At 46.4% G+C, this 11,033-nt stretch overlaps 1 protein-coding gene across 1 annotated transcript; it reads left to right on the top strand.

Annotated features, from left to right (window-relative positions):
* The first annotated feature begins 1,504 nt into the window (after positions 1 to 1,504).
* Positions 1,505 to 7,023, top strand: LOC119356861 (synaptotagmin-5-like). The gene is made up of 13 exons (XM_037623850.1): positions 1,505 to 2,020; positions 2,783 to 2,887; positions 2,974 to 3,024; positions 3,138 to 3,258; positions 3,785 to 3,906; positions 4,350 to 4,451; positions 4,546 to 4,620; positions 4,715 to 4,794; positions 4,891 to 5,041; positions 5,122 to 5,352; positions 5,526 to 5,822; positions 6,257 to 6,370; positions 6,473 to 7,023. The coding sequence occupies exons 1-13, from the start codon at positions 1,916 to 1,918 to the stop codon at positions 6,629 to 6,631; spliced, it is 1,713 nt and encodes a 570-aa protein (XP_037479747.1). The 5' UTR covers positions 1,505 to 1,915; the 3' UTR covers positions 6,632 to 7,023.
* Positions 7,024 to 11,033: the final 4,010 nt, after the last annotated feature.

Raw genomic sequence — 11,033 nt, 5'->3', positions numbered from 1 at the left:
GGTAACACTTGTCAATATACACAAATGTAGAAGTGGTCGTTGTCGCCGTGCGTTGATGGTGACACGGTCGCGTGGCGATTGTAGCACCTCCGCCGCTCCGCTCGTCGGTCCTAACTCCACACACATGTGGTTGTGGCTGCCTCAACCCCTCGCGTCCTGCTGGTCGCTCCGCATCTCGTCGCTTGTAGAGTCCACATGATAACCCGTTCATATTTGCTTAAAAGGAGAAAGATATCACGTTCGGTTTGGATACCTGGAGTCCACATGATAGTATTTCTCTGAAAATGAACACCAATTTAGCGTCGCACATAAGAATATAATGAATGATGGCATTTTTTTAGTATGTCGTGCCTTTGGGAGGTACAGAAATGGAGAGAAGTGTTCTAATGCGTGATTCGGGACTGTGGTGTCATGTGCAGAGCCCGACAACCCGCAACCACAAAAATAAACCTCATGTTAAAGCCGCATATCGCAAGCACATTCTCGAGATGCAATGCCACGCCGACATCTATGGTTAACCGCGACATCTGCATGCACTGTAACTGGCACATGTGATCCATCCACGACACCAATAGCGTATTTAAAATGAGGCCAACAATGTTCTTCTTGAGTCTTTTGATGCTCATAGCTAAAAGTAGGATCTCTCTCAGTTCTTGTTTACTAGTAGCAACAAGCAAATACAAAACGGGCTGAGCGGAGTCGCCGAAAATTCACGGATATGGGTAGCCACTCTGCTCGCCTCACCACGCGAATGGTATGCCGAGATCTAAGGATGTCCCATTTGTCCAAGCAAAGACCATGTCGAAACCAAATCCGGACGACCCGGTGGCGGTACACCGGTGAAAAGTCGTAATTGCTGCTTATTTTTCCTCGTTTAACTAACAATCTCATTCGATCATAATTTGCTGTAGCAAAGATGATGCGCGCAAGGGAATGGTTTAGACCACGGTTAAAAAACGCTAGACGCTCCATCGGGAACACTCGACATACTACGGCTTCCGGCACCCTTTTTTTTCGCTCGTCGACTCGTCGTGATGATGTGAACCTTGCGCCCCAGCCCCTAGGTCCAGTCGAGCGACAGGTGCTCGTCCCTTCGTCACGAAGCAAAGCGAGTAGTAAAATCCCCGTGGTTGATCATACACCAGTGTCAATAGCCTCCCGGTTGCCGCGGTCGAACGAACCCGCACAACGATCATCGAACCGGCGGGATCAGCACGGGGAGCGACAGACGCGGCTCGGCCACGAGGCACGTGCAGGGAGCACGCAGACCAATCCTCCTCCAAAAATATTTTAAACCCCGAGAAACTTCGAACCACAGAACGAGAATCGATGCGTCGCCCCCCAAAAACGGCAAGACCCACACCCACCGCCGCCCGTCTCCCAGCGGCCCCCACACCTCTCCCTGCCCCACCCGCCAGCGAGCAAACCCCCAAACCCCAAACCCCACCCCAGCTCACCGCTCGCACGCCATCCCATCCCATCCCATCCCCCTACCTGGCGAAAGCGGAAGAAAAAACAGTTTTCTCGCCGGTCGCTCGCCTGCCGAGATCTCCATCCCACTCAACCCATCCCCGAACGGGCATCGCTTTCCGTCGCTCTCCCGATTTCCGCTCCCCGGTCTCCACATTTCTCCGCCTATTTTTTTCCCTTCCCCCGTGGTCTTTCAAACTCCTCGCCTCTCCCCAGCCAGTCCAGCCCACGTCGGCAGCGCCGCCCAGCCAAACAGGCGCCACTTGGACTCCCCGCCCGCCCGTCGCGCGCCGGCGTCGCCCCAGCCCGTGGCGGGCCCCGCCAGCTGGAGCGCCTCGGCCGTTTCGCTTTCGCTCGCGTGCGGCCCCTGCCTGCCCCCAGATGCGCGTTGGCCTGCGGAGGATAGCGCGGCGGTAGGGCAGGAGTCGGAGGAGGGCGCGGAGGAATGGGGTTCTGGATGGGCCTGGCGATGGGGGTCGCGGCCGGCGTCGCGCTCATCGTCGCCTTCACCCGCTGCGAGAACTCCCGCGGCGCCCGCCGCCGGAAGCTGGTAAGCGCCCCCGAATCTCGTCGATGCGCCTCTGTTGCGTTACGTGGGCAGGGGATTGCGGGTGCTCGGGATGGATTGGAGGAATACAGCGTGGCGTACGAGCGGTGAGCCGAAAGCGGGCCCGAATCTGTTCTTGCCTTTTGTGGTGGGGCTGTTCAACTGTTGTCTTCGCGTTAGGTAGCCGGCGCTCGGCATCATCATCCCTGTGTGTCGCCTTGCTTAACTGCGACTGCGTCGGTGTCGGCATAGGTTTTGGCTTATGTGGGTCGCAACTCGCTACCACGCTCTGCTCGCAGCTTGTTACAATCGTACAGTAGCATTTTATTTTGTCACATAGTACTACATTAGCTTGTAGTAGGGCAGTACTACTCATTTTGGGGCCCTCGATTTTTCCCAGCAGATAATCCCAATGGCAAGTGCTCCTGGGCATGCCCTATGGTTCGTGTAGTTACAGTGTTGGCCACTCCCTTTCACCGTGCATATGACAGTTAAGCCAGGCCAGTTTTAGTCCATGGGGTCACTTGTATATCACCTTTTATGTTGTTGTTGTTGAAGAAATTGCATGTTCTGTTGGCATTGTCGCCCAAATTTGAGCAGAGTACTTGAACCCAGGTAGTGGAATGTCCATCCACTTGCACTTCCCCACCCAGCTGAGATAGGCCTTCATGTCCATCATAAACTTGGAACCCTTCCCTCTGTGACTGAATTTCCGGGTTGCAGCCATACCTGAATTAACAGGAATTTTTGCTGGTTATTGTGCAGGCTGCCACGGTTGCCACTTTATCTAAAATGACGGTCGAAGATTCACGCAAGTTACTTCCAGGTACCCTGTACCCATCCTGGGTTGTTTTCTCTACGCAGCAAAAGGTATACACACTTCTTTAGCAATCTCTGGTTAGCTCTCCTTCACACTATAGGTGAATGATCATGTATTCATGCGTGCAATTATGCAGTTAAAATGGCTGAATGAGGAGCTCAACAAAATATGGCCCTTTGTGAATGAGGTATGCATCTCTTTCCATGTATCCTGATACCATCACCAGAATTCTTTTTATTTTGCTTCTTTTGTAAACACATCTTCTTCAGCATCTTCTTCTCTGGTCATCTGTTGTTGCAGGCAGCATCAGAACTCATCAAAGCCTCCGTTGAGCCTGTTCTTGAACAATATAGGCCAGTGGTCTTTGCTGCCCTCACGTTCTCAAAACTCACTCTTGGTACTGTTGCACCGCAGTTTACTGGTAGGTAGATTCAAACTACCTCTCACCATTTCCTCTATCTTGTTATATTCTTGATGACATGGAACTCACTCTTTATTGTTGCCAGCATTTTTCTGTTTGCGGATTTCGTTGACCAAGATTTTCATGCTTTATGCAATAGTATGACACCAGCAAATGAGACATTAACCCCTTAGGTCTGCTGGTTCTGCATATTAGATTGTATACATGGTGTTTGCCCATACTTTGTAATAGTACTATAGTAGTAAAACTGTTTTGAGGCCTTGAGGGTGTGGATGAATACTATTTTGGATGCACAAGACTCTATCAATAAATAAATTTCATCCTAATGGAAATAAGGTTTTTTAATGATCTTTATGCTGTTCATTTAAGGTGCTCCACTCCACGTATCCATTGAAAATGCTACTTTCTGTAAAAAAAAGTAGTTATATTGTGATGAGTTTGAAGTAGTTCCTTCAGTTCTGTGGTGCTTCATTTTAGTTTCATTTCATCTAGCCTGACCCAGTGTACCCTACTCATCTTGGTGCAGGTATTTCGATCATTGAGAGTAATGAAGAAGGTATTGTTATGGAGCTAGAGATGAATTGGGATGCCAATCCAAGTATCATATTGGATGTAAAAACTAGACTTGGGGTGGCATTACCAATACAGGTGATCTATTTCATGTCTTTGTCTTTGGTCATGTTGTATGAAACTATGAATTGATGGAATATGCGCACTGAATCATAATCACTGAACTGACATTTTATTTTTAGACCAATTAAATTATGAAATAGTCGTCTTATACATATCTAACAAGTAAGAAGTAGTCAAGTAGGTAAAAGGTTGTTAATCAGATTCTACTCTGGTTTACTCTTGATCGACCAAGGGGGTCGTATGGTGTTAGTTCATCAGCCAACTCATTAGTTTCTGCAGTGCAAAATTTTACGTGTAATTTGTGCATGACATTTTGAGTTGCGAGGGTTCATGTGCTTCGGTTGGATAGTGATAGTGTTAATCCTTAAAACTTCAACCAATTACCATATCATGTATTGCATACGCCAAAATGAACCTTATCACTTCTTCCATAGTTCTAAGATTCTCCTGCCATATAGGTGAAGGACATCGGCTTCACGGGAGTTTTCCGCTTGATTTTCAAACCGCTGGTTGAACAACTGCCTTGCTTTGGAGCTGTTTGTTTTTCTCTAAGACAGAAGGTTAATTTGTTCCCCATCATTGTTTTTCTCTCGTTGCCGTAGCTATTTCTTCGTTTGCCTCCTTACTATTTTTTCTCTCCTATAAAATTGTTAGAAAAAACTGGATTTCAAACTGAAGGTCATTGGTGGTGATATTTCTGCTATTCCTGGAATTTCAGCTGCTCTTGAGGTTTGGCTATACGCTTGTGTTTCATAGCAGAGAGTTGGAATTTGCACATCCTATTGTTGAGTTTGTTGATACAATATCCTTAATCCTTTTACAGGAAACTATAAAAAATGCTATTGAAGACTCAATAACATGGCCAGTAAGGAAAGTCATTCCTATAGTACCTGGGGACTACAGGTGAGTACTAGTTAATTCCTGGTTACATAATAGTACATTTAAAGAAAATCAGTGTCACTAAATCACAGTGGAATGACTATAATGATTGTGTACCAGTGATCTGGAGCTGAAGCCTGTGGGTACATTGGAAGTCAAGCTTGTGCAAGCTAGAGATTTGACAAACAAGGATCTGATAGGAAAATCGGATCCTTTTGCCACTTTATATATCCGACCATTGCCAGACAAAACCAAGAGAAGTAAAACAATTGTAAGTCTACTAAATCCATTCCTTGTTTGGGTGCTTTGCCTTTTGGGGATTCCTACTAACTTTTGTCATCAACTTCACAGAACAATGATCTCAATCCCATTTGGAATGAACACTTTGAGTTTATTGTTGAAGATGCTGATACTCAGAGCGTGACAGTCAAGATTTATGATGATGATGGTATTCAGGAATCTGATCTGATTGGCTGTGCTCAAGTTAGCCTGAAGGATCTTCAACCTGGCAAAGTGAAGGATGTCTGGCTGAAGCTTGTAAAAGATTTGGAGATTCAAAGAGACAGGAAAGATCGTGGTCAGGTGAGCCCAGTTCTCCTGGAGAAAACTTTTTTTGCTTTCCTGGAATCTGAACTGATTGACCCTCAAAATAGCTTTAGCTTTCCATATTATCATTTTTCATGGGGCATATTGCAAAATTGGGTACATAACCTTCTTGTTTCGTTGTAACCTTTTGTTTGGCATGACCCCAACAGGTGCACCTTGAGCTAGTCTATTATCCATATAACATGAAGGATGAGACTCCAAATCCTTTTAAACAACATTTTTCGATGACTTCCTTAGAGAGGACAATGACAACTAATGGAAATGGATCAGCGAGCAAAGATTATGGCAGGTTGTCATCAAGGAAGAGAAAGGAAATTATCCTGCGAGGGGTTCTCCAAGTAACTGTGATATCTGGTGAAGATCTGCCAGCAATGGATATGAATGGGAAGTCTGACCCATATGTTGTAGTTTCTCTCAAGAAAACAAAAACCAAGCACAAGACAAGGGTAATTTCTTTCAGATATACATCATTGCCAGTTTTAAAATAGTATAATATCATAGTGTTAATTTTCAATGATTTTGCAATGTTGGTCTCTGTTAGCTACTCCCTCCGTTCCTAAATATAGGGTGTATAGTTTTTGGCACGGAAATTAAAGAACGCACGTGGAGGAACAATTTCACAAGTTTTTGGGCGAGATTACACCCGACTAATTGGCATGAGAAAATAGAGGAGCTTGCTTAATGTATGAAAATGTAATAAAATTCCTAAACAAATTATACAAACGAGTGGTGCAACGCAATACACCTTATATTTTGGGTTTTTTCTAAAAAATCTATACACCTTATATCAAGGAACGGAGGGAGTATATAATGTGTTACCATTAAGAATTTGCTTTAGTTAAAGCATGCCTTCACTGTTCCTGTCATGTGCTGACCTCAGGTTGTGAATGAAAGCTTGAACCCAGTTTGGAATCAAACTTTTGACTTCGTTGTCGAAGATGGCTTACATGACATGCTCATGCTGGAAGTTTATGATCACGACACTTTCAGTAGAGTAAGTTCCATCGAAGCTTTCATCGTAATGCTGTCCGAGTACTTTTTCAACTGTGACGTGGTTTCATGTTTGCATAGCAACTGTTAACTCTGGTTTCTGCAGGATTACATGGGGCGGTGCATCCTGACCTTAACTAAGGTTTTGATCGAAGAGGATTACACCGACAGCTTCCCGTTGCAGGGAGCAAAGACCGGGAGGCTGAAGTTGCATCTGAAGTGGTCGCCGCAATCAATCATGCGTGATTCGGGAGAAGCAGCTTAACTTTCAGACCATTCAAGTATATGCGCCTCTGGTTTCAGTGGGTGGATATTGGGCTGACTGTTGGCCATGGTTGGCTTTCTTTTCTGAAAACAAGCTGGGGTTCGGTCATCATTTTTCAGGTGTAAATTGTCTCCATCGTTTCGTCGCAGCAGAGTGTCATGGTGTCGATAGATTGAATTCTGCAATGGCAGTGACAGTGACCAAACCGTGTTTAAATTCCTTGTAACGGCATGCTTCAAAGCGCGTCTGTAAATGCAGTAGAAACAAATTCAGCTATTGTGGACAATCGTGGGTATCACTCATGAGGATCAATCCTTGTTCTTGGATGCAAAATCATGCCGTGTTTTCGGTGCCGGATCACGGTTTGTAGAAAGTCTCTGTTGATTGGCTCATAGCTGCTATCGTTGTCTGAAGTTAACATGCTGAAAGGATACAGTTAAGGCCACTGTCATTCCTAGAGGTACTCCCTCCATTCCAAATTACTCGTCGTAGAAATGGATGTATCTAGAACTAAAATACATATCTAGATACATCCATTTCTGTGACGAGTGATTCGGAATGGAGGGAGTAAGAAATAGGAGCCAGCAGCAGGGGCGGCGCTAGGGGTATTCTTGGGTCTTCATGTGAATACCCGTGATTTTTACAAAACAGTGTTGATTTTGGTAAAATAGTGACAATTTTTAAAAAATAACAATGATTTTAACAATATGAATATACATGAATACCCGGTTGCAAATTTCTGGAGCCGCCACTGGCCAGCAGTAGTACAGCGGATACTCCTATGATCTGCTAAGTAGCAGGATCTTTTGCTAAAAGAAAAGACAAACCAACGGAATCTAAATGAGAATCTGTACTAGCTTGTACTACCAGGATGAAACAAAGTGCCGGAGACCTCCCGCTCCTTTCAGTTCCAGACCACCAACGAACGGCCGCTGCAAACGCAATAGAGAAATCTCTCGACGGAGCTTTGGTCAACGGACTCGTTGTACCGAACACCAAAAATGTTTGTTTGTAAACATCCCATTACGGCCAAGGCGGCAGAAGGGATGAGCGCACGAGCATCCCAGGGTTGCCTCCTTGGGAAGATGCGCTCCGCGGTTTTGGACGGTACCGCCGGAGACGGCCGCCCAGCTCCGACGGGATTGAGATCAAACAGGCTTCTGCAACCCTAAGCAGAAGTCTTCTTCTACGACTTCTTCTACTAAATCCATCCTCGTTCCTTCCTTCCATCACTGGAGATAAAACAGGCTTCTGCAACCCTAAGCAATAGATTCCCTCCGCCTTTGGACGTATTAAAACTCCTTTCGTTTTTATGTACTTCACATATTAGGTTTGTCTAAAGTCAAACTTTATATATTTTTAACAAATTTGTAGAAAAATATATATACTAACATATACACCACCAAATATATATCATTGGATTCATCATTGAATATATATTTTCACATCATATAAATTTTCTATAAACTTGATCAAAGTTTTATAAAGTTTGACTTTAGTCAAAGTTAATATGCGAAGTAACAAAAACGAAGAGACTATTTGATGAGGAATCACCAATCAGTTTGGGCTATGGTAGCGGACACGGCGTGATAATTAATAATAGTGCCTAAGAGAGGAGACAAAAACACACTACGAAGGAGAATGAATGAATGAATGAACGAGGGCTAGTGATAGGACGGGCAAGAGTACTTTGCTACTTTGTCCACGTCGTTAATCCGACGACCTACCCAAAGTTCTAAGGGTAACTCCAATGCGGATCACTAAATCGCCCGTAATTGTCTCGATTGGACGCTGCTAGAAGGCGATTAGGAATGCTGCAAATGAGGGGTTCTTGTACTAGTAGACACGCACATGATGGTAGTGTTGTCTGTCGTCGTGGTCGACGGCAGTTGGGCCTGACAAGGTTAATGTGTGGATCTCTCCTGAAGTTGGACGGTGGAAGATAGTGATGGTGGATTCTCGAGCGTGTGCATGCGGTGCGCGCTTAGGGTCTTCTAAAACAGTTAGTGTGTTCGGCTCGCTGTGGGGCGGCTTTGGTGAGGCCACCAAGAAAGATGGTGTGTGTTGGTGCGGTCAGGGCACATCATCAAGCTAGCAGGTGTAGTGACATAGGTCATTAAAAAGGTGATTTTGGTTTGATATATTTATTTGTTCTTGTCATACTTTATTGAATAATTTAATAAAAATAGCTGTATGCATCATTTGATGCAGAGGTCAGGGATTATCGCTTTTTTCAAAAAAAAAACTATTTGGAGAGGTTTGACCAAAATCGATTAGCAATGGAGGCATGATCCAATAGTCACAGCCACATGACAATTGGTCAAGGACATGTGTTTGAAAATTCCATTTGATTCGGTCATCAACTATGGCCTTCGTACATTACATTACTACTTTGTCATTGTTAATTGAGCAGTCAGTCATCGGGAACGAGTCCGGGCTAGATTGGTAGCGGACACGATCGACGCGTTAACAATGCATAGGAGAGGAGACAAAAACATACTCTACACCGTAGGGGAATGAACGAATGTTAGTGACAGGACGGGCGAAAGTACTTTGCTGCTTTGCCCGTGTCGTTAACCCGGCGATCTATAAGCACAAACCCAAGTCCAAATTCCTAAACCGTGTGGATTCGCTGGACTCTTGTTGGATCGTTGTCGTGTCTGTGCGAGCGCTCCACCTGGAGTGCCGTACTGCGGCGCACAAGGTGTATCGTCCAGAGGCCTGGGGACGGCGGTGCTGCCGTCGAGTAAACGAACTTGACGCATCTTTGCAGGCTCACGCGCCCCACGTTTCCTCGATTTGGAAGTGTCACTTAGAGCACATAAAATTTTCTCTAGAGGACTTTGCAAATCTGGCTACTCAAATGTCCACGGACGCTGACCGATCAAGCTATAAATTTGCCTTCTCACAAGCGGACACATCAATTATGATATCCCGAATCCATATAAACTCATACAACTACGTCGATGCATTACACACATCGTTCGGCTACTCCATCACTACTAGCATGCCATTAGACTATCAAAATTTAGCATATTTGGCTATAGTGGAGATCATCCACGACTGCCCTTGCCGTCCTTCTCGCGGAAGTACCCATCGAAGACGTGGTAGAGATCAAGCCGGATCTGCTCATCACCGGAGTTGTCCTCGCTGTTGCTATCCTCCTTCTCTTCCTTCAGTGGCAGTCAGGCTATGGCACGGACCGTCCGATTCTGCTCTCGGGCGAGGGCGCACGTGTTCCTCCGCAGCCATTTCTTCACAACGCAAGCGCGGATGGTTTCCTCCTCTGTGGTGCCCGTGTCATCGCATCAGCCGCCTACACCGCGATACGGGCCTCGGCGGCCCTTATCCTTTCCTTCCCGGCGGGCACACCGGTCTCGGTGGGACTCATAGTCGGCCCGATCAGTGATGGGGAAGGAGAGTTTTTCCGGCTGCTGGGACCGTGATGATCCAGCCCCAGAGGACCCAAGCGTCCGTTGAGCCCACGTTATGGAGTCGCGCCGGACAAATCCTGTCGTCGGCCGGGCGCTATCCTCCCGGGAGCGGCGAAATGCAATGCGGATCGCCATTGCCTCCTCCAACCTGCACGAAATGACATCCCAGTCGACGGATCCGGACTGGTCGGAGTCAGATCAGCTGCCCGCCATGTTTGAGATGGCAGAAAAGTGCCGGAGGTGAGCTTGGGTGGCGGATGGAGTGGAGTGTGAAGTGGCTAGGGTTTGGTCCGGCGAGCGGATATGTTGAATATATGTGGGGTGGGATGGGCCAGCGAGGGCCCCGTCCGACGTGGCCGACGCTCACCGATATTCACCTGTTTTTTAGGCTGGATATGAGGGGTGCTGGTCACCCCTGATGTTTGCGGCCTGTTTAGACGTGCGTCTGGGACTATGGGTCAAAATTTCGTGATCGGTCGGTAACTGACCGGCCCGCTCGATCGTATGAGACGGGTTTTGGGCGCCTGGCTGTCGATGCTCTTATACTGTAACAAACCGAGAGATCATTGGGTATTTTTCCCTTTTGCAATTGCAAAGATGACGACACATGAATGCATATGCATCATCACTTCCACTAATAAAAAAACACATCATCACCGATGCAGGCACACCGGACGTACGTATACACGCCCATGAAGATGAAAGTGCGTCTCCTAATCACCGCTAAATTTGACAGGGATTCTCATCGGACGTATCGTCTGAGTGTGTGTCTACGTGAACACTGTCATTTGAACTCTAGCTAGCGGACAGGAGTAGAACACGACTCTACAGTCTCACCAAGAGGTAGTTCTTCTCAGCAAGGGTACCGTATTTGCTTTCAAGCAATGCTGCACCCGTGTCCGATGTGGAATTGCTAGGCATCTACCACTAGCCTTTGGTTATCACCGCACTCTCATCAGCACACATGT

This window comes from Triticum dicoccoides, chromosome 2A (genome assembly GCF_002162155.2).
Source record: "Triticum dicoccoides isolate Atlit2015 ecotype Zavitan chromosome 2A, WEW_v2.0, whole genome shotgun sequence".
Lineage (NCBI taxonomy): Eukaryota > Viridiplantae > Streptophyta > Magnoliopsida > Poales > Poaceae > Triticum > Triticum dicoccoides.
Note: the sequence above shows the minus strand (reverse complement) of the source record. Positions and strands in the feature narration are given on the sequence as shown.